Genomic DNA, 24,930 nt, shown 5'->3' with positions numbered 1-24,930 from the left:
CATGTTTTGAAGTAATCACTATTGTAATTTTAAATGCTGGTGTATTTTAGTGTTTTATTCTAATTTAAATATAGTGTTCCATAACCAGATGACAATCATCTTGTTAATTTTTTGTGTGTTCTACTTAGAAACCATAATATGTGGAAGTTTTGTAGAAAAAACATAATGCCAAGAGAGAGTGAGAAAGAAAACAAGGTTCTAACTGAGCACATGGGTTCACGCTTTAGTTGAGCACACGCATTCTGGGCCTCACTGGGAGCTATTTGCCGAGTTGCCAATGCTTAACTCAGGTGTCATTCCAATATTTAAAATCCCCTCCAGATTTTATCATTTATACAGTATGTGGCTGATTGAGACCTGCTTAACTAGATTCACTGTAGCTAGATTGAGATGTTTATGCTGCAGTGACTAAATTTTCACCAAGAGACTTCATTTGATCAGTTGAGTAGGTCTCAAGTTGGTCGATTGCATTCAGACTTGTGTATGTGTACAGCCTGAAGTGATTTGAAAGATTGGATTAAATTTACTATTATTTTTTATATATATAATCATATGCCAACAGTATCCTTTAGGGGGACACCATTTATGCCCGCTGTTGGTCTTTTGTTAACTCAACTCTATGGTGTATTAGTAGATGTGAAATAGAGAGGACTTCTATCGCAAGATAATTGAATGTAATAGTTATCATATTTATCTTGGATGAACTTTTCACCAAGTAGAAATTATATTGATGTGACTTTCCTTCCTTGTTTGATTTTTAAAGTCGCTTCAATTATCTTGCTGTTATAGTGCATTTATTTTTTTGATTAGTTTTATTTTCTGCAAATATTTGACTACTCAGTCAAGCTTTGTTTATGAATAGAAAGCAAAGGAATTAAATAGCCTTCAATTGTCTCTCTTTCATTGGTTCTAGAGAAATGAAGATTCCTTTGCAGTTGCTTATCCCCTTACATTAATATTGATTCTGTTTTATGATACTATAGATAGGGTCATGTATTAGATATTCTTAGCAATGGTGCACCAAGCTCTCTCATTTAATGTCATGTTTAGCTGATATTATATCTAAGAGAAAGGGTTATCGAGTAAAAGAGTTAGCTGTTAGCCATTTTAATATTGTAGTTCCTGGGTGTGTATTAGCTGTTTTAAATAGGTTTAATTGAACTTAGATTTTACTGTTTTACTTATTTTTATTGATAATGGTTATTTTTGAACTAGACCTCAAGTACTATTTCCAGACTCATAGGACGTAGAAAAATACCAAGTGATTGTCTGTTAAACGAGAAATGAAAATTGGTGTAGGGTAAGGTTGGGGTGCTAAAGGGTTAAGGTCTTTGAGGGAGTAAACAAGGAGTCAGTATGTTAAGCGTTTTACATGTCGGAAGTTTATATTCATTTGGGGTTGCTTTTGAAGAAAGGAATTTGTTTGTAGCTAGAGTAGTGACTGCAAAAAAAAATATCACACAAGTTTCTATAATTTTGGAATACGAGTAATAGAAATTGTAAATAATAATGTACAGTAACATTATCAGTAACCTTTCACCTCCCTGTCCGGGAGTTTGATTGTAGTATTCTCATTGCAGTGCAGATTTTCACAACACTATCAACTTGGGAATTACTATTGGAAAGATGGATGTGAATCTTTAGTTACCACAAATGAAAGAAAGGCAATTGTGTTAGGTTGTCTTTCTCTGGTTTGCATGTACTGTATAGCCATTCCTGTCCTCATTCAAATGTTTAAAAGGTCCTTTGCTTTCTTCCCTTTTGCACCATTGCTCTTCTTTTGTTTTCTCTTAGTATGTGTCACTTATGTACAATTAGTTATCCAAAGTAGTTTTTGTGCCACCGAGTTATACTTTCCATTTTCCTTTGGTTTCATTTCACAACTCCTTCATGAAGGCTTATTACGCACATGTTTTTACTTAGATTGTAGTGACCCTGTTAAGTGCCATGAAAAATTTCAAGTTTATTTGTTGCGAACCTTTTACTGCTACAAGATAATGTAAAAAATATTCCAGCTGCATTTGTTTTAAGAAATTTTGTGGTTACCTGATTTTCAAAATTGCTAGTTTTACTCGTACGCTCACGAAACCAGTTGGCTCGACACCTGTAGAGTATTGGGTTCCTTCATTTCTCACCGTAAAGCCCGATTTTGTTTGCCCACATACTCCATTCACTGTTTCCACAACCTCTGTATGTCAGTGCTTATCCTGCGATTGTTGTTCTTAATTCCTTGTATGTTTGAAGACTAAATACTGTACAGTATACAGAGATTTCTTGACATTACTCATCAACAATCACGAATTCAGAATAGTTACACTAGCACGAGTATCGGGGGAACCTCTTTGAGAGTGTTTTGTAGTATTTGTGTCAGGTATTGATTGATGTTAGCATTTTTTGTACTGCTTCTATTCTCCCTAATATACGTTTTTTTTTCGTCTTTTCATCGTTGCTCTCAGACTATCGTTCTGGAAGAAATTCTTCAAGGTAAACGCAATCATGAGTGTTAGTGTTTTTAAGACCCATGTACTTTCTTAAATGTTTATTACATAGCCTTGGCGCTCTGTACATCTTACCATGCTGTCTCATGAGCCTGATTTATTATTACTATAGGCTGTTGGCGGTCACTCAGGCGTGTAACTGCTAAACTTGACAAAGGCCTTGCAGTGATAAATTAGGTTCTCGATGGAATTTTGCTTTACCAGTATAAAGTACAGTAGTACAGTAGGCTGTACCTATTTTCTGAGTTAGTATTAAGAATATATCCAAGCTTTGGTATTACCATTAAAGTGTAGATACAGTAAACATACAGTAAACATTACTGTATTTTTCATGGCACTTTTATTGAAATTTATGTTGCATCTTTTGAAGGTTGAATAGTGTGCAGTAGTGTAAGGTGCTCTAGATCTGAATAATTTAGTGCCGAGCTCTAGTATTACCTGCTGAGAACAGTAGTGTGAATGCCTCTCTCTGTCTGTCGTAACAGGAAACCAGTCACAAAGTCATGTGGTGTGTGGCTCATTTCGATTCGTGAAAAAGACCTGCCTTGCGGAAAGACCCCAAATTGGCAGTGTTGGCGTGCAGGGTGATGAAGAGAATGTAATGTTTGTTTGTTTACCTTATTTTTCCCTAATTTTTTTTTAGTCAGGAATCTTTATATTTTCTTGCTACTACTTCTCTACATATTAGATATAGTTTTCATTCATCTTTTGATATTCTTATATTAAATTTTTGTTTCCCCCAAGGCATTGCTGTTGTTGTTGTTGTTGTGGTGGTACCGTACGTCCTATGGAAGACGGGGCCTTTGGCTTAAACATATGCTTTGCTTTGTAACTAATGTATACAGTACTCTTGTGCTTTTTCCTTACTTTTCTCTTATTTTTATTTTTGCAAAGGGTGTCAGTTGAGTGCCTGATTGTAGTAGAATGTAAATAGGAGTCTTTTATTTAATATTTTACTCCACCGTATTGTTCTGAGAGTTTGGGTTTAGAAGCAGTGAATGCCGGTGAGTTTTGTTAGGCAGATTCACCCAGACTTTGAAATATTTTTGTGTGCAGACTTTAGGTTAATATATTGAGTCAAGTTCTAGGAAATGAATAACAGCATCATTGTAAATTACGTACCGTACGCAGGTGTTGCCGAGATGTTAAATGCCATCCAAATTGTCCTTTAAGTATATAGAAAATCTCTGTTTCCTATTTGGTTTCTGTACAATTTATTTCTCCAAATAATGCAGTTAATGTAAGCCCCTTTTATATTTGTTTGTCCCTAATTAAGGTTTTGACGGGCAATCTGGCCAGGTCTTAGCGAACATTTAGGTGAAATGTAATTTTATGGTTTTACCATAGTTTAAACTTATGACATTTCTTTCTCCCAAGCTACCTTATGTTTACCCACTAAGCGGAGGAATTGCAATACCTTTAGATTTAATTTTGTGCTGAAGTGAAATTGGTAACTTCCTAGAATTGAAGCAGTTAAATGTGTCCGTATCGAAGAAAAGATATCTCTCCATGATAGTCTGTGTAGACATTTCTGTTGGTTAAAAAAAAAAGTTTAGTGTGTCCAAGAAAAGTGTGTATCAGAAAAGGTGATACCCTCTAAAGATTTTTTTTAGTTTTGTTAATTTAGCATATAATTTTACAGTCATCTCTCCATTGCTTTGTGTCTGTCTTGTCTGTCTGTGCATTATGACAACAGGACAGAGGAGTTTTTACCAGAAAGTTGATTAATTTTGGCTTAGTGTCATAGTTATGTGGATGTGTCCCTCAGCATCGTCACCACCAACCAGCTCCCCTTTCTCCTGCACCACCTCCAACTGTGTGCTCCATACATTAGGCCAGGATAACCATGCTTGTGGCTGGAAAAGATCTTAATCTCGCCCTCAAAGGAAGACAATCCCAAATGCTACTCTCTTAAATTGGTAGCATGATTGTCCTTTGATTAGAGTATCTTAGGTTTAGGAACATGCAAATGTATAAGATTTATCTACCACCATGCATTTGCCAAGAATCCTCCCCCCCTCATCCCCCTCTGAAATAAATAATGACCCCAGGGTATTCCTTTTTTTTCAACTGTAGGGAAATGGTAATGTTGCATGCATTTGCAAAATTAATTAGATAGTTCAATTCAGTGGCCACCATCATAGTTGTCTGTCCTCTGGGGGAGGGAGTTTACCTCTTTTGTCCGTGTGAGACCCCCCCAGCGGGTGTGTGCTTGTCATGTTGCATGTGGTGGTGTCATGTTCTAGGTTCAACCCCGAGCCGTGGGCCCCTCGTGGCCGCTTTGCTCAGCCTGCCCATTCACACCACTCCCGATCACACTCCACTGACCTCTCGTCCCGCGGCTTACCCAGGTACGTGCCCTCCTGACTTCTTGCATGGAACACCTTAAGTCCTTTTTGTATATCCCTCCATCACAGCCTCTGTATGAAAATGGTATTGTGCATTTATATCCCTTATATATAATATACCGTTGTTTATCGAAAATTGTTTGCTCGTGGTTTCTGTTTCTGAGAAAATTGTTTTTTCACTTGCGTACACAAGTTATTTCTTGCCATCGGCAGTCGATACCTGCCAAGATAGTGTCGCCTGTGATCTGGCAATTATTGAAAATGGTTCAAGAACCAAATTGATTTATTATCAAACAATAAGTTGTTATTTTAGTTTGAAACCATTAGAAAGGGAATACAGTACAGTGATAAGACACTAGATGGTGTCAGTGTTGAATACCATTGTTTACTTTAAAAGTTGGAAAAAGAAGAAGTCTTAACAAAGAAATCCGGTCTGGTTTACATTAATTTTAATTAATAAACTTATTCATTATGCAGTACTCTACTGAAAAATTATGGCAGCCCTGCTTATACTCTCTCTGCCATTTTGTGATAATTAGATTAGATCTCTAAGAATGGCCTTTTGTTTTTTATTTACAGTGATTTTTAGGATCTTTGATAAATTGGTGTTACGATTTATATACAGTAGATGTACTGTAGTCAGTTATACAGTAGGCAATTTCTTTTCCAAAAAAAATATGAATAGATACATACCATTTTGCTAGGTAGATATACTGTTCTAAACTTAACACTTTAAATAGTTTTTGAAACTTGGTGTTTGTTCTGTCATTAAAGTTTCTGATAAACATCAAAAGTAGTCCTCTTTGTAAAGAAGAAAAGATTTAACATTTTACTGAGACCTTAATGCCTTCTGTAGCATTATGATATTAATTGAGAGATGTTGTAATGTATTTAAAACATTCAACTAATTGCCATTCAGGAATAAAAGCGTCCAAAGAGTTTCAGGTAATCGAAAAAGTCTGCGACGATGGCAAGAACTCGAAGTGTTCAGTTATTTTTACAAGATAAATTGAACAGAAACCACAGGCAGACAGAGAAGGTTATCGCGGTAGCAGAATTAATCTTGGATAAGGCTGCTTCCCATTATAATAAGCTTTGCTCATAGAGCCTAAGAAAATGTGAAAATGGATTACTGCATTGGATTCGAGTTTATATTTTCTCTGACCAAATCAATTTGAATGAAAACCAATCGTTTATGAGAGGAATGTGGAAGAGAAGTTAGTTGAAGATATTCTATTTGTGTTTGAAAATCAGTCAGAGGCAATGCTATATGAAATTCTGGATTAATTTAGTGTTATTTTTGTTTTAAAGGGTTCCACCTGATAGTAAAGGAAGGCTGCGGTGCCAAGAAATGGTAAACATTTTTCTATTCAAACTGTGTGCAGTATTTAATGACATCTTAAAATGAATTTTCAATTAAACAGTATAAAATACACATTACAGTAACTTAAATTAAATAATTATATTTTTTTATTGAATTAATGCATGTCCCTTTACAGGAAGGGATTGTTGACTGAATATAATATTTTTGTTTTTATGAATGAGGTAATACGCTAGTAATTTAAAAAAAAAAAAAAAAAAAAGCTTTGATAATTTATAACTGAATTTACCATTGGTTTCATATATAGAATTTTTAATAGGTATTCAATCTTAAACATAACGGCAGATCATCATGTTTCATTTTTATGAAATTGGTCAGAAAAAATAATCAACTTCAAATCTAAAAAGAATAAATAATTTCGTACTTGTAAAGAAATTGTACAGATTTATAAAGTCCAGCTTCAGTAATATATGACTTGTCAGTACAGCATGTCTTGTAGGCAAAATTATGATGAAATTTCTTTTCAAGCAATTACAGAAGTTATACCTTACACGTTAATAGAGTCTGTGCTTTGTTTATAAGGAGAGAAAACAAGACACGTGTGTTGGGTAGCTCCAGGTCTTAGAAAAAATCTCAAACCTTTAGACGACCGCAATCATTTACCTTGTGCAAAACTGCTGCATTTATTATAAAATTAAGTTCACAGTAATTACATTTAATTGGAATTGGATTAACTTTAAAGTTGCCTAACTAGTCACATGTAAGTTAATTTGTGCACCTTTGGTGTTTAAAAAATCAAAAGATCATTTGAGTGAAGTGTAGAGTCTCTCTCTCTCTCTCTCATATACTGTGTATATATATATATATATATATATATATATATATGTATATATATATATATATATATATATATATAATATATATATATATATATATATATATATATATATATATATATATATATATATATATATATATATATATATACAGTATATATATATATATATATATATATATATATATATATATATATATATATACAGTATATATATAGTAAGTTCTGTATTGCTACTAGAGAAATGTACAAAAAATACTTCCCAGACTTTGAGCTACCCAACATACCATTAGTATTGCTGTCAAAGTGCATAAATTATATTTGAAAATGAGCAAACCCAATTTTTTTAAGTATGCAACACCCTTTGCACTACACAGCTGTGTTTTTTTTTCTTTTTTATTATCATTGGCCTGGTTTTTCCAAGCAGTATTAGAACAGTACACTGCTCATTACTTTTACAAACAATTAAGATGTTCAATAACTGAAATGACGGTTGAAACATTTATTTTACAAGACATAATTGGTGGATCACTCTGTGTTTTGTTAACTTTCTTAATTTTTCAAAATATATTTGTTTCCAGAAGTTATTTCTATCGAAGGATGTAGTCATACTTGTTGTTGTTATAGTATGAAGGAGATCATTATGAGTATTATGTTACCTTAGTTATATCTCTGTATATTGTTTTTGAGCATGCCTTCATTTCCCATAATTGTTTTAGATGCATATGGTTTGCCAAGTATTTTACTTTTGTTTTATGATTGGTATCATTGTTATTCTTATTATCGTTTTCTTGATTGTTTCTCGGTGTTTTTATTAAATGTTTTTTTTTACTTTGTTATACGAAAATAGATTCTACTACATTTATACATTTTGTTTTACAAAGGAATATCAAGTTTTGAATAATTTTTCAGTAGCTTTTAGGTTTAATTCAACTTGCTATACAGTACTGCCAAATAACTACGTTAATGTCCGTGTTATGACTTCGTATGACCGATGTCCCGATCTTGGGAGATCAGTTGATACACAGAGTTGAGTCTTGAGCCTAAATAAACTGGTGTCATAAAAGATAGGTCCGGGTCCTGCCACCATAGCCGAGGGACTATGGAAAATTACGTGAATTTGAATGTAGTTGCCATACGTATATACAACTTTATATGCTTAGCCCCACCCATTCCTGGGTGCCTGTCTTTCCCATTATTCGTTCATCAGTTGTCTATATATTTAGGGTTGTGGAAGATCGCTAGTTGGCATGGAAACTTGTTAATTATTATTTTCCTCATTTTTGAAAGGCAAATGTTTTATATTCGTCATATAATATTAGTGGGGGCCTATTGGATACGTCCCTGCCTGGCAATCTGTTGGACAGAAGTTTAAGACCTGTTCAAGTTCGATACACTAGTTTATAGAAGTGTCATCAACTCCCCATCCTTGTGAGCTAGGGATTGTGGGTTTTGGGTAGCTTATAGTTCTACCTGCTGAGTCATTAGCAGCTGTTGTCTGGCCCTCCCTGGTCCTAAATTGATGGAGAGGGACCTAGGCCATTGATCACATGTCTACATGGTTAGGTGTCAATCACTAGTGCATTGTACCACTATGGTATTGCCACTGTCCCTTGCCTCTGTGGCTCTGCCATTCATGATCCACCTTTAAATCTGCATAGAGGGAAGGTTTAGAAATCCGCATGTGACAAAAAAAAAAAAACTAAGAAATTTTCATTAGTTCAGTAATTTTTGAATTGGCATAGTACAGCAAGCTTTCATTATTACTAGCTAAGCTACAACCTCAGTTGGAAAAACAGAATTCTATAAATCCAAGGACTCCAACAGGGAAAAATAACTTCGTGAGGAAAAGAAATAAGTAAACTACATGAGAAGCATTGAATACGGAATATAAAGTATCTTAATATCGGTAACAATGTTAAAATAGATCTGTCCTATATTAACTATGAAGAGAGACTTACTGAGTATGTTGGCCTTTTCGACATACAAACATTCAAAACAAGTTTGAACTTTTGGAGTCCCATCAATTCAACTGTAGAAATGTTGACTTGATAATCAGTATGAGTAAGACTCTCATTGTCCAGTATATATATATATCCAGTAGGTCTCCTGGAAATGAATGTTTTAGATACACATTTTGACCAAGAATGTATTTTTACCTTTTTTATATTTTAGAGAGAGATGTGGGACAGTATTAACTCAGATTAATCTCCCAGATGATTTCTGGATCTTCGTTTTGCTTACTGGATTAAAAATAATATTGTTATTTTACAGTAATGCTTTTGTAGTAAATGAACTCTTGATACAATATTGTGAGATTTTATTTCAGTTGTGTTTGTAACTTGAGGATCTTCTTTATTAATGTTTGGATTTGATCTGTTATTGTGATGTTAGCAGTTTCTCTAAATTAATTCAATTTTTGGAACAGGGTTTGCTTCCTCCTGGGAGCTCTTTGAAATATCAAGCTGTCAAGTGAATTCCCTTTGACAGGCTGTTGGTTCTCTGCTACAATTGCCTAATTTCACTCCTGTCATCTGTCAAGATATAAAATATTTTCTTAAACTCATAGGAGTGATGCTTAACATTCCTTGAGAGCAATTATTATCATTATTATTATTATTATTATTATAATTATTATTACTAGCCAAGCTACAACCCTTATTGGGCAAGCAGAATGCTACAAGCCCAAGGGCTCCATTAGGGAAAATAGCCCAGTGATGATAGGAAATAAGCAAATAGCAAATAAACTGTATACTGTATTAGTAATGAATAAAAGATTTAAAATCTTTTAAGATCAGTACAGTATTATAATATAAACTAAAGTACAAAGTTATGTCAACCTGTTCAACAGAAAAGAATTTGCAAAAAGTTTGAACTTCTTAAGTATTCTTGTTATCTTAAATAGACCAGTTCCATTGGGTGGTAGCGCCCTTAGTCTACCTCACATGTTCAACTGTAGGCATTACTTGGATGCTGTGCTTCGTTCCTTTGGCCTGTTGCTGCTCTTGGTTTATTTCCTACTTTACCTCATAAATCCAATCTCAGATGTAGACCAAGTTTGGGGTTTTGATTGAAGGGTGAACTTCACTAATCCTGCTAAATATTTTGAGTTTTAACTGATGGGTGTTCTTCAGTAATTCTTCTAAAGGTTTTTGGGTTTTGACTTCTGGGTGTTCTTCAATAATCCTGCTAAATATTTTGAGTTTTAACTGATGGGTGTTCTTCAATAATTCTAAAGGTTTTGTGTTTTGACTGAAAGCTGTTCTTCAGTAATTCTTTTATATATTTAGGTTTTAACAGAAGCATAATTTGGCTTTTGACAGAAGGCCGTTTTTCAGTAATTCTTCTGAATGTTTTGGGTTTTGGCTGAAGGCTGTTGTTCAGCAATTCTTTTTTTCACTTGGTCATAGAAGTCACACTATCCAATGTAATACTGTACTCAACTATAAGTAGACCTCATTTTGGGTTTCATGCTTCGTCATTCAGAACTGGAGCTATGTGGGAAAAAGGCGAGTCCATCCTTTTAACATACTGGAAAGTAACTAGTAGTTTGACAAAAATCTTGGTCAAGCTCATGACTTACAAAGTATTTAACAATGGACAGTGACTTCATATGTCGACCTACTTATTTTGGCTTTTCGTAATGTATGGCAGTAAGGAAGGAATAAAGATATAAACTTAAAATGCCATTGGAAAGCTAAATATATTTTCTACTTGGCTACGATATTACTATTATTACTAGCTAAGGTTGAGAGAGCAGGATGCTATATGCCAAAGAGCTCCAACAAGGAAAAATAGCCCAGTGAGGTAAGGAAATGGATAAACTATGAGAAGTAATGTACTGTACTATCAAAATAAAACACTTTAAAAATGGTAACAATGTTAAAATAGATCTTTCATATATGCACTATAAAAAGAGATTCATGTCAGACAGTTCAACATAAAAAACACACTGCAAGTTTGAGCTTTTGGAGTTCCTCCAATTCAACTACCTGATTATGAAGATCATTCCACAACAGATCTGATCCTCAGAGGGTCAATAATGATTTTTTTTTCAATTGAATGACTTTATTGTCCTTCTGGTACCTCTGCAATGAAACTTATGATTTTAGTGAAGCATATTTGTTGTAATTTCTTCTTTTATTCATTTTATTATTCAGCACTTGTCACAGACCATATTGTGTTGCGGTAGCTTATTTTGAAATGTCGCTGCCTGGCAATCTGCTAGACTGGGGTTCCAGCCCCGCTCAATCTCGATATTTTATTATAGTGTCTTCAACCTCTCCCTCCTTGTGAGCTAAGGATGGGGTGGTTGTGGGAGTCTACCTGCTGAGTCATCAGCAGCCATTGGCTGGCCCTAGCTTGATGGAGAGAGGCTTGGGCAGTGATCATATGCATATATGGTCAGTCTCTAGGGCATTGTCACTGTCCCGTGCCTCTGCCATTCATGAGTGACCTTTAAACCTTTTAAGTGTCTCCCTAATACATGTAGTTCCTGTTTCATGCCACGTTGTGTAGGATATATTGATGGCATGTTTGCCCATCTTGGCAAAAAGCAGTATTTCTAATATTCTTTTGAATTACATACACTATACTGTATAGTTTATTTTGTGATTTACTCCGGACTCCCCACTTTCTAGTATTTACTACTGCTTACCATTTTTTTATCCTCCAAGAGAAATGATTTTATTGATTTTTAGGTCGTTTTTAAGTTAATCATATACAGAGAAACCTGAGTGTTATAGATGTGAAAGTGACATCTTGGTTTCGTATTAATTAGGTAAAAGATAACATGACATGATTGAGAGCAGGCAGGTAAGGCTCTGCCGCGTAGTACCCTCAGAACGTCAAGGTTTTCTGTTCTCGGTGTACCGAACCGTAGACTGCTTACTTTTAGATTTACTTAGCTGTTTATAATGTAGCTTTAGTAGTGCCAGTCAGCTTCCCAACATGATTTTGTTCAGTTTTGTGTTGCTAAAGGAAATTTATTCTGGTAGAAATTGTACGGGAGCATCCACACTATCTTCGCATTCCATATCAAATGCAACATGTGACTTGTGAAAATGTATTTTTTTTTTTCAAGAAATTGATAGAATTAAGGTTTATAGTGTGGTTATTTCTCGAGAAATTTCGTGCGATTAGGTGTAAAATATCTGAAAAAAACATCCCCTGCTTTTCCCTGGCCTATGTATTTTATTTTCATTTTTATGTATTATCATATGACAAATTTTTTGTTAATTTGTACTTTCCACAACTTAATTTTGTATTCTTTTGTATTTCACTGTATTTCCATTAATTTTTTGCATTATTCTATCTCTTGGCATACCATTTTATGAACCTTGTTTTTATTTTTTGGTTTGAAAATCTGAATATCAATTGGACAAATTGAAATTTGTATAGAACAATGTAAACTTTTACAGTTTTGTTGGGATATGTAATTTGAATTAATGTACTGTAATTTTTCAAGTTAAATTTCAAGGGAATTTAGGTATTTAAATAGATTTTCATTTTATTTCTTTCTGTTACATAGTGCATATAGGGTAAGTTGTTATAAGCTTAATACAGTACTCCTCGATTCCTAGGCCATTTTCTAAAGTACAGGTGTACATTAAGTAGTGAAATGCATATTTATGGGGAGAGAGATGAGGCACATTTTTTTTGTTTTTATTCTGGTATTGTTTTATGTTTTTACTTTTGATTTGAAGAAAATTCATTGAAGCTCTGTTAATCCCACGATAAACTATTCAAGAGTTTAGATTATTTAGTTTAGCAGTGTGTCGTTAAACGCGAGTTCTCTAACCGGAGCCGTTGAAAAGAGGATCTTCCTAAATGCATTACACGTTATCACGAACAGGTGGCCTTTTGACCGTTTTGATAATTTTAAGTTGGTTTTATTGTATAAGTGCAGATTACTTAAGAGATCAATTATATTATGGCACAGAAGTTATAAACCATTGATTTACAAATGCTTTTAACATTTCTTGAACCAATCGGCATTTTTGCCGAAGAGACCTCGCACCTTAGCTTTGTTTTTTTTTCTCACTCGCCTGCCTTTGCTGACATTTACCCTTTTCTTCACTACGTCTTGCACAGTATTCATTGCTTCATAAAGACTAGAAATGATTTCCAAGACATTACTGAAGGCTTGTCATCATATTAAATTTGCAATTGTAGTTAGTTTTTACTATACTTGACGCTACAATATACCAATAAGATTTTCTTATCCATGCCTATAAAATTTACCAGGTTATTTAATTCCTGTATGCTTTTGATTCCACTCAATTCTTATTAATATTAATCTCAGATTTGTTTCCCCATAGTATTGATTATTTTGTCACCCGCCCTATTGTAGAAGTAGACGACCAAAGAAGTATGGGACAAGTTGCCTTGGTATAATAAATCATGAATGGTCATTATTTGTTGGAGTTCTACTGTTCTGTCTCTCTCTTTCTCTCTCTCCTTTGAGAAATGAATGCTCACTGATCTTTCCTTCGGGGATTTGTATCATGCCACTCTCAGTGCTCAGGACTTGAGCTTTCAAAAGGTTTGAAGTTGAAGGGCTTATGGGATTTTGTCAGCTATTAATGCGTTTATTGGTACATTGCAGCATTTATGACCTTCTTTTTACCAGTTAATTCAGGGACAGATGACATATATCTTTTGTAAAACTAAGGAACAATCCAGCAACAGCCAGACTTTGGATGGGTACCATCATGATGTAGAATATTCCATAAAAGACTTGCCAAGACATCAGATCCCATCCACTTTTACAAGTAATAAATTTGATAGAGTAAATTAGTGAAAAGACCCCCCTTCACCTCATAGTTTTACCCAGACAGTCCCCTTATTCTTAGCGTCACACCTCTGAATAGATGATCACTGTCTCTTAAGTTTCCCATCATAGGAAAATGCAGTATTGCTGTCAGTGTGCCTCACAGGGAACACTGAAGGCACTACTTACAACTGCAATGTTCCCTTGGCCCCTAGCTTTACCTACCCACTACCCTTTGGATTTACATCCATCCTGCTAACTTTTTTTCCTTGCTGCTTTCCAACCTCTTTTCCTCCAGCTTCACCTAAGCCCCGTGCGGATTTCTTGAACCCTAAACTATGTTAGCCAGATTTACAGCTTTTGAGAGTGGTATGGTATTCCGGTTAATCGACAAGGCACAATGATATGAGCTCTTCGCATGTTTCGTGTGGTAAAACACAGGTCTCTGTCCCACATAGAATATGTATTCTAGTTGATAAGCATTTGTAAAGCAATGGTTTGTATATATATATATATAAGTTTAATATATGTCTGACTAAATAATTATACGCTATTTTGGACTGAGAATTAGCTATTTACAAACAAAACTTTCTTTGATCATTACGAAATGTTTACCTACAAAATTTACAAATTATCCCTCATACATTATACTTATGTTCTTAGGAGACTAACATTTATTTAACCCATAGTTTTCCTTGTTGGTGTCTGTGGTATGGTAAAGTTTTAAACTTGTTACCCACTTCATAATGAATAACATTTGAAAGGATTTACCCTTGGAAGATCAAGGTCATTGTATTCACCCCTCCCAATCAGATGTCTTTTATGTGAAATTGTCATAGTGTTAGTATGTCTCATTACTAGTTGATAGTTATTTGACTAGTTACACCTACTTTTGTAGCTACCACTTGCAAGTTCAGTTAGAATTTATCACTCCCCCATAGATGTTACGAAGGTGTAAGTGCCCGCTGTAGGTATAGAAATGCTTAACACAAAAATATCTACCCCAATCCCTTACACTTGTGAGTGTTGTATGCTGCAGCAGCCGGTGATATAATTTTTGCCATTACACCCAGCTTATTTTAGAACCTAGATTAACTGTGTCTAAACACCCTCCCTTTTACCATACTAAAAAATAGTCAGATTACTTGTATTTTAAGAGAATTGCATATAGATGAATACAGATCTTAGCTGTAATAGTATTTTCTTAGTATGTGGATATTTGTGCTATGCAAAAAATAGAAAAAAAAAGCCAAGGATATCTTACGGTGTGGTATTTATTAATGAAAAGTTTGTTTTGGTAAATCAGACGTGTCCCCACTGCAGGGAGTGTGTGTTGATGTTTTGCTGTCTCCACCCCTGGACAACATTCACATATGCTTACTCACCTTCCAACCTAATGGTTGAGTATTTGAATTAACAGTTTTTCCAGTGCTTCTTAGCTTCTGATAATCAGTACAGTCTCGTCTTTGTTGTTTTCAAAACCTGTTTTACTCTTCCTGATTGCTGTATGTCTTTTTTTAAAGAAAAACACATCCCTTATAAAGCTGGGTGTTTATGCAAGACTATTTAAACAAGCACTAGATTATCTATCCACTTAGCTTTTGAGCCTCAAAACATTTTATTCACTATAGTACTGAATGTTCCTTATCCTCACTTTTAACCAATGTCTCTCCTTCTCACCTGTTACTCACTTTTCCTTCTCCTCCCCTTTCCTCTCCTCTTCCTCATATTTTGTCCTCACACACAACTTTTTTGTGTAAGCATTTCTTAATCTTCCATCACCTTTCTCTGTACACTGTAACTAATAATTATTTGATAATTACGTTTGCCATAGAATTTTTTTTTTCACATAGTTCTAAAATGAGTATGACTTGAAGCTCATCACAAGTAACTGCACATGTAGATTATGCTAACGCTATTTAAATCCTACGTTACAGCTCAATCTTGCCTTGTGCTACTTTGTTTTTCAGTTGCAACCAAGGTTGCACTATCGTAGTCCAGTCTCAAGGTAGTTAAGGTAGGATGCTTGGTTATATTTTGAAATAATACTTTGAATTATACAGTCCCATTAATCTTATATATAAGCCCACATCTGTGTTCTTTGAATGCCCCTAGACTCTACTGTCTTCAATCCGACTCGTATGTAAACCTATTGTCTGTCAAATGGGACATACTTCGGCACAAGCATGTCATATTTTAAAAGAGACTGGGTTTGTATTGCTAGGAAAAATACATATTCTACAATTGGTATTTTGTCTTTTAAAATGCTGTAGAAGAGTAATTATCCCCTTCTGAATACATTACATGAAGTGTCAGGTACTTGATTATTTTTTTTTATAGTTCTCCATTCTTCATAGCTGTCCTTTATTCTACAACTTTTTTCTCCCCCATGAGGTTGACAGTTTTCTTGTGCTTCTTAGTAAATGCATAATTATTTTCTAGATTTTGCATTTTCCTTTCTTTTTAATAACTGATTAAAGGGCAGTTTGTACACGTAAATTGGTAATTTACAGCCAAGGCATTGTGATATGACTTACAAATATACAGCAATTCTCCAGAGAATTAAACTTTCCGGATGTTGATAATCCAGATTATTTTTCAGTTTTTCAGTGTTTACAATAGTGTAGTCCAACTTTTTTTCTTAGTTTTTGCCATTTGTTGTTTACTGTCAGGTTTTTAGTGCTAATGACTGCTTTAATTTCTAACTAGTGTCAGGAGCTAGGAGTTCATTTATGTCGCCCTTCATCGTTGGGTTTCTTAACTATTGGTAATCAAAATCTTTTTCAAGTTTTCTTTCTTCTTATTTGTGATATTCGATTCTATTTATGCTAGTTTTTTACTTTAGCGTTTGTGTAGGTATGACCGCTGTTGTATAGGTGGCATTTTTGCCGGCCAGAACTGTTAGCTAATAATTTTTTCTTTTAGTATTTACTACTGTATTTTTTAGTATCAATGCTCAAACAATGCTTTGTTTACTAGTTTTTGGTGCTTTATTCTATGATATTATGCCAGTGGCTTTTTTCAGCTGTGATTTTTATGACAGTTCCGAGTGCTGTGTTTTTTGTATATCTCATTTGTTTTCATATAAGTAAATTATATATCTCAAAAAACATTTAAGAATCATCCAAGAAATGCATTTAAAGCCTTCACTTAAGAAGGAAATTGCCTTGTGCAGCAGGTAACTTGGTTATGAGTGTTTGCTGATCCCCACCTTTTTCAAGAAGACAATATACAAGTCTAGAAATTCAAGGTACTGCATCTAGTCGTCTTCGTTTACTTTTGAGTCTTACGGTTCCAATCGGCAACATTCGTCGTCATCTTGGTTAGTGACATAGGAGTGATAGTTCTTGTATAATTCTCAGTTACACAAACAACCTGTAAGCTGCATATCCTTCCTGCTCTTTACTGTATGGTCTGTTTTTCTGGTCTTATCATGCAGGGGAACCCCGTACCTTGCAGGACCTACAACATCACGTTATTATATACATTCTTAGGGTTTTAGCATATCACTCGGTATAGTTTGTGTTTGTCAAATCTGCTTTATCAAAGCACTTAAAAACATGAAAGTCTTCAGTTTCTTCTTGAAGGTCTTTATATCTTCAATCTTTCTGATGTCTAGTGGGAGGTTGTATAATCTTGGGGCTGCCTATTTGAAAGCTCTAAAACCTACAGTAGTCATATATCTTGGTTCCATTAATTTAATTGCTGATTGAACACCCTACTTGACCTCAACCTTCCAGCCTTTTGTCCCAATCACCCAGATGTTGACCACCAGGAGAGACTTTTCTTGGATGTCTGTCTGACTCATCTGTAGGTCACTCCTAAACCGTGTCTTCTGCATACGTGCTGGATTGCCTCTCTGCTTCAGCACTGGGCCGGATTTCTTACAACCCGTTATTAGTGTGTCCTATATGGTGACCTGAAGGTTGTCAGGCAAAGGTCAGCAGTCTGCTTTAGGGAAATCTGAAAGAGCAACATCTTCCTCCTGAGACTTCACTAGAAGTTGTACTTCCAGACAAAGGAGTGCCTGCAAAGGTGCTAACGGCCACAAGGATCATGAGTCGCACGATAGTTACTGCCAAAGCCACACCAGGTTACCTTTGTTCAGCTGTAATGGGACACTAACCACATCAAGTTCTGTGAGTGACTGTCTTTCTTCTAGTAAGAAGAGTAGTAGCAGCTCTTACCTAGTCAAGGAGAGAACAATGGCATTAGTTGTACTGTGAGATTTGTTCTTGTCAGCAACCAGCCCTCTGAATGCCTCAAGAAGGATGACTTGCTACATACACCCTGTTAAGGACATTAAGAATGTGAAAACTTCGGCATATAGGTGAAGGAAATTAAGGGAGAGAGATTTAACAACATATTCTTTTAGTGCAATGGGACATAAGCCAAGGATTTGATGCGGAGCTCACTACTCCAAAGATGGACACAACTAATACAATTAAGTCGGACTACTAGTTCTGCAGAGCCCACTTTCGGTAATCTCTTAATCAGGATTCTGCAGGGATGTTAGGACAAGACACAAAGAAAAAGTCATTTTTGACGAGGTGAAGGCCACAGCAAGCGTCCGACAGGACTTGTTGTATTTACACATTTTTAGCTATTGGAAGTTCAGGAAGGTCAGTCAAATTACAAATGTCCAAGAACAAATATGGCTATACTTCCTTTTAAGCTCCACAGGATTTAGGAGTTTGTGCACCTTTTATCTGTGTTGATGAAAATTCGTAGACTTTCTACCTGCAAGGAGGTTATCACTTCTTCAGATTCCATGGCAACTTTGAGATACCACAGTTTCTTGTAAGGAGGTTACCTGGGAATGTCTCGGAAGCATATCTTATTTGTAGGAGGCAGCTATACGATTGCAGATCCTGTAGGAAATTGACTAAAACCCGTACCTGGCCAAGTGAGTCACTTCTATGAATAATACAATAAAAGGAGAATTTACGTAATCAAACTTGTTTTGATAAATAAGGAGGATTTTATATACCACTAATGGATATAGATCTGCCCTTTTGCAGGTATTTGATCTTTGTGGACCAAACTGATGCATTGGAGCAGAAGTTTCATTGAGGTTCTTAGCCCTACAATTGGAAAACCTCAGTGGTACCTGAGAGCTTAACAAAGTCTTGGGAACAAACTGCTTTTATGATTCATCATAATATAATGTTTACTGACATTTGCATATTTGAAGCTGGTCATTAAGGTTTTTTTTCTCTTATCGAGGAAAGTCATGCAAGTTAGATGTTAACATCAGTGAAGTTTCTGTTTGCGCCTTACTAATTGATGAAGACCTAAACTTAAAGTTGTGAGGACCTGTGGCTAGCAATTTTTACCAAATATTTCTTAAATCTTTCTTGGGCGGAAAGAAAAAAAGGGTTTCTACTATAGCATGAAGGCGTAACAACAGTAAACGGTTTCTCATTCACAAGACAGCCGGTCACAACAAGGACATTCCTTGGTTGGCAGAGGCAAGTCACCTTGAAACCTTTCATTAATGTAGCAGATCAAATCAATCTATTGTTACTCCTCAATGTCAGAGCCCTCTCCTCTTTTGTTTAGCTTTTCTTCCTTACATAGATGATGCAAATATTAAGGAAGCATATATGTTGTGTCACCTGTTCAATTAAATATTGATTATATTGAATTCCTGTGGACTCGGTACTTGTAGGAATCAGTTTGTGTGTGTTGGTGTTATCCTCACCTACAGCTTTGCATAACCCATCTCATTGTATCCAATGATTTTAGCATTCTATAAAAGTAGACTTCTGGAGTAGCAATTGCAAGTTCCCTGATTTACTCTCATTTTTACACATACATATACCAAGGCTCTTCCCCCAATTTTGGGGGGGTAACTGACATCAAACAAATGAAACGAAAAAGGGGACGTCTCCTCTCTATGGCAAAAGATTTCAAGGAATCTAAGTGATGCCTCCTTCGGGAAAAGAGTTTCTATTTTTATAGAAGTCGTAAGGCATTCAGAGACCATGAATGTGGGTTATGGTTTTGTATGAAAAATCTAATTGTGTGTTTTTAAAAAAATGGTATTTAAGGTATACTTACTGTATTATTTCTTAATTTAACATGTGCAGTAAATGCTCGATTGTCTGTACATAGTGATACATAGTACCAGATATAACAGAATCTGTTGGCAGTCTGAAAATGTGTTTTTAACTTTGCAACTTGAGTTATGATAGACATTTACAAGCTTTTTATTTAGATGGAAGTTAGCTTCTGTTTTATCACCCACCTTGTAGCTCAAGGATTGTTATTAATATATTACTACTAGTAGCTAAGCTAAAACCCTAGTTGGAAAAGCAGGATGCTTAAGCCCATGGGCTCCAACATTGAAAATACCCCATTAAGGAGGGGAAATAAATAAAATACGAAGTAAACCAAGAATATAGGATTTTAATGATGAGTAGGATATTCCTTGGGTCTTTTGTTCCATGGAATACTATAGAGAGAGTTTGTTTGAGATTTGAACCTTTACAGTAGAGGAAACATGCTTATTTATTCTTTTATTTGCCAAAATTCAAATTCAGAATTGTCAATATTTATTTTTTATTGTTTTTAGAGAATTAACTATTCTTGTACAGTAATTGTAGCCTTTAATGTTGGTGGAAGTAGAGAGCCTCAGTTAAAATTAGTCTTATATTACTACAAAGTTTTGGCATATTAATACTCGTGCACTCTCATAAACCATTACTGTACTGGTAATGAATTAAAATTTCAATTAAAGCAAATTACAAGTTATTAAGCTACAGACACATTTCAAGATAAAATTGTTAAAGGATTGTTGAAGATTTTTTATTTTATTGCATACAGCCTTGCAGATAGTCAGGTTCTTAAATTTAAAGAACATCTATGTACTGCCGTATCTTTCACTAATTATCAAAGGACTATTCAATTTAATTGCAATTGTTATTCTGGGTGCCTAGACTGAATCACTACAGATAATCATGCATTTTCAGTATATGTTTAAACCAGGCATTTTTAGCTTAATGGAAATATCGGTCAAGTGTTGTTACCTTCTGTGACCTTGTAACATTTTTATTTTCTTTTACGGTAGTAGCTAATGTGTACTGTGTCAATCTTCATACAGTCTATAGTCATGTTAACGAGAGATATTTTGCATAGGAAACGTCTTGAGTTTCGTCAAAAAGTGCCTAGGGCAGTATCTTTTATTTAGTTAGGGTAGCTGTTATTTTCATGTTTTATTATGTTGTACATTATACTGGCTGCTAGCAGTCGGTATCCTTACAACTTGAAGGTTGTGTTGAATAATGATAAAAGTTATTGTGTTGCCAAATGATTTCCAAAAGGAAAAATATAAGTTTATATATATTTTTTTCAACTGCAAAGGTTTGTTGTTTTGTGTGTTTCATGTTTACTTAGATTTAGAATGTTCTGCTAATCTTTTTTTTATTTTATTTCGTAAGATTTATTTAATTGATATTATATGTTTAGGTAGTCTTGAATATGTTATTGAATGGGATAGAATGATAGAATTTCATTGAATGTTAAATGTGCAGAACATAAATTTGAGAATCTTTTTAAATGGCTTCGTCTGTCTCCCCATGTTTCCAGGTCTTATGTAAAGTGTATATATGTTTATTTACTGTTATAAGATAAACTGTTTTTTTTTTTAAATTGTTTTCCCTTGCATGATTTGGTATGCATTTATTATTTTCATTATGTATATGTATTATTTCTTGCAATTTGTTGTATACCTTAAGCATGTAGAATTTATTTTGTATTTTAAATGCTTTTTTTATGATAGTTACATGTATTATACCATTGCATGTAGATAAACCGAAAGAGATGGCTTGATGATGAATAAGAATTATGTATAATGTACTTTTAAGCTATTAATTTTTTGTAGTATTTATATTGCCAGTTATATTTGTTAATCGGCCATCGGGCGGGTGGCCACACTTTGTCGTAGATGGTTCTCGGGTGTTCAGCATTGTTACAATGTGATTAAATCAACACATGTCATGTTCCTTATAAAGATGATTGTCATTTTAGAATTTTGTCATACAGTATTTTGACATTTTAGTCCATAGAAATTTTTCTAGTTTGGTCATTATTTAGCAAGTTAAATTACCTTACATTTTGGACATTTTCCTGAAACCATGGTTTTATGGCTTTTTATTTTTTATTTACCAGGAAGTGTAAATGGTAGCAATTCATAGCTAATTTTTTTTTTTTTTTTTATCCTGAACTTTTAAATATAATTTTGATATTTTATATAATATATTTTTTTGAACAGAAATGAAACTAAAGCTCATAGCTTCGGTATTGTCCTCTTGCAGTTTGGCTATTGAATTCATGTTAACTAGATGCTAGTTAATTTAAACTTTTCCTCATTTCCAGACATTTTCTAAATGAATGTAGATAAGAATGTGCATAAATATCAGTGTAGTAGTGATCTTAAGGCATTAATTTTTTTATGAAAAAAGTAAAAAAACTGAATGAAACTATTTATTTTGCACTTCTTTTTATAGATGAATAAAGTATGTCTTTTACTTCAGACCCTTAGCATTGTAATCTATAAAGTACATTAGATGTTGATTAATTTTCATCTTGGATATAAAAGAAAAATTAAAAGATCTTTGTGTCTCTTGCATAATTTTCTCTCCATAAGTTATCAGGCCTCAGATGCCGGCATCAATAGTTCCCTTATAATTATGCCTACAAGCTTCTCTTACAATCTTTGAAATAGCCGCTCACTTTAAATCGTTCCGTTGTTGTAAGGTAATTTTTCTTGTAATATTAAAGTAAAGTATATAGATTTTAAGGGCCAACTATCCCGAGCGTGAATGTTAATAATTTACTCGCTTTTCTCACAGCAGTCGCTTCCCTCCCACCTACCTGCCCCCCCATGTGTCCCCCCTCGTCTCTCGAAGGATCGTGGAGAGCAGAGCAGCAGCAGCAGCTTCATTATCAGCGACAAACAACAGTCATCTGGGGGCACCTCCAGGAGTATTACCCACCTCTAGTAGCAGTTTGCCCCCTCCTTCTGTCAGTCTTACTACCCCACACTACAGGTAATATTAATCAGTTCATCTAACACACTGTTTTTTCCAGATTTTCTTATTAAATGCTTGACTATGTACTGTACATGAATCTTGAGTACAAATAGAAAAGGCGATTTACTGCTAGTGCCTATTAGATGACCACAAGAAAAATATCTCTTGAGAGGCTCTATTGTTCTGGTGCCATTGTGTGTTTTTTAGGTATTTTTCAGTTATTTCCAATATATTCTTGAACTGTAAGATAACTACACGACAGAAATTGGCCTTTTTAATTGTCTGATATTTTCTGATTCTCATTTATCTTTTATTTTGATTTCTGGAAGTTAGATGTATCTTGAGTTCAGTGTCTTGATTTTCATCACATCCTTTCTGGCCATGATGTTTTCTTTTCGTGATCTGGAAAGTATTGAGCACAGGGCTGTATAATGCTTCCACGTAGGATTTAGGCTTGTAGAGGTAATTTCCTTTATTAAATCTGTCGTGGTGCCTTATTTATGGGTTTTGGAAGCATATGAACTTCTATTTACAGTCTTAGGTTTTTCACTGTTAGAAAAATCGTTTTCTTTATTTAAAACTCTTAACAACTTGTTCCTTCTGAGGGGTGAGAAGTGAAGATTACCATTTATCCTGTAAAGATTCGAAGGTTACACCTTACAACTTAAGGAAATTCTCTTCCATTTTCCTTGGTTAGTGGTCATGTTTTGACTGCATAGAATGATACAAGCCTTATGTATCTAACAGGTATTCCTTCTCTCTCTACTAGGGTAACATTTTTATTTGCCAGTACTCAGCCATTCTCTCTTTCATCTAAGGTGCAGTCACAAACTTAATGCTGCAAGTGTCTCTCCAAGGTAACAGAAATGCTGTAACTTTTCTATGACTTGCCTCCTATATCACAACAGGGTTCTCAACTTCTCTTATCATCCCTGTTTAAGCTTATACATTTTAAATGTAATGTAATTATTTTCACATCCAGAGAATCTCATTATGCTGGCTGTTGCATCCAGTGAATGGCATGGTCACCACCATACCTTTCCTGTAACAACCACCTAGCTTTTATATGGTTAGTTAGGAAAACAATACTACAAGCTTCAGGTCCCCAACAAGGAAATAAGATATTATGGAAAAAAGAAACAAAGTACTGTATAGGGAGAAATAAAAACACGTACTATCCTTGTCAACTCGAGTCCATATTTAATCTTCGAGGAATTCAGCCGTAAACATGATGGTCATAGTCCTGTTCACTTGGCATCTCTGCCACCAGGAGCAACACTAGGCTCGTAGGGTGTTGAACAGTCCTGCTATTGCAACGACACCAGCAACATTAGTAAGTTAAAACTGGCCTTTTTTGTAATTCTTTATTAAGTAGTGAACACTCCGATGCTTTCCAATTTCTGGTTTACAATGATATGACAGAGGAGAAAGAACTACGCATCATTTGGAAATGTTGGCAGTATGGAATACCAGTAGTTTAGAGGAATTGATAGATGTAAAGGTTATAGCCCTATTTCTGACAACCGAACGACCTTAGCCTGAATTAGGAAACAGGCTGGACTTATTGACTCGAGAGCTTGTGTCTTGGCAGGTGAGATGGACATTACCTTACTTGGCCAGAACATGCTACCTGTCAAACAGAGTTAGATTATGTTCCCTACATCCCCAGGTCTGTCAGTTGTGGAAAATGTTGGGAAGAGACAATGTTGGACATATTTGTAATCTCCCTGAACAAAAAGATGGACGTTTATGGCTCAAGTTGGGATGGCATAATGCAAATTATTGAACACAGTAGCATGGGTTCCCAGACCTGTGTCTTTATTGATGTAACCCCCAGTCACCCTGCCACAAAAACCAGATTGTCTTCTATTTTACTTTGTAGATTTGATTCCAAAATTTTTAATGTGTATTTGTTTACTAAGTCATGGAAGGAGTTTGTCTTGGGGAAGGACTGTCTCTTTACTTGTATTTTGTAATATATTTATTATTGGTACTTAAGACAGATTTACCTGGTTATTGGACGACGTTAGATATTGCAGTAGTGGTGGCTTCACTCTCTACATACTCTGACCCTTGGGCCATGGCTAGTCAATTTAAATTGCTGTGCTCAACCCTTAGCTA

General features: G+C 34.8%; 1 protein-coding gene across 1 annotated transcript in view; it reads left to right on the top strand.

Moving 5' to 3' along the window:
* Window positions 1-24,930, top strand: part of LOC137622327 (dual specificity mitogen-activated protein kinase kinase hemipterous-like) — a 57,820-nt gene that overhangs the window by 22,400 nt on the left and 10,490 nt on the right. Inside the window, 2 exon segments of the mRNA XM_068352907.1 lie at window positions 4,745-4,849; window positions 22,630-22,827. Of these exon segments, the coding sequence (XP_068209008.1) occupies window positions 4,745-4,849; window positions 22,630-22,827 (303 nt within the window).

Source organism: Palaemon carinicauda, chromosome 29 (genome assembly GCF_036898095.1).
Source record: "Palaemon carinicauda isolate YSFRI2023 chromosome 29, ASM3689809v2, whole genome shotgun sequence".
NCBI classification, from domain to species: Eukaryota; Metazoa; Arthropoda; class Malacostraca; order Decapoda; family Palaemonidae; genus Palaemon; species Palaemon carinicauda.
The sequence above is the reverse complement of the archived record's forward strand: the minus strand, read 5'-3'. Positions and strand labels throughout refer to the sequence as shown.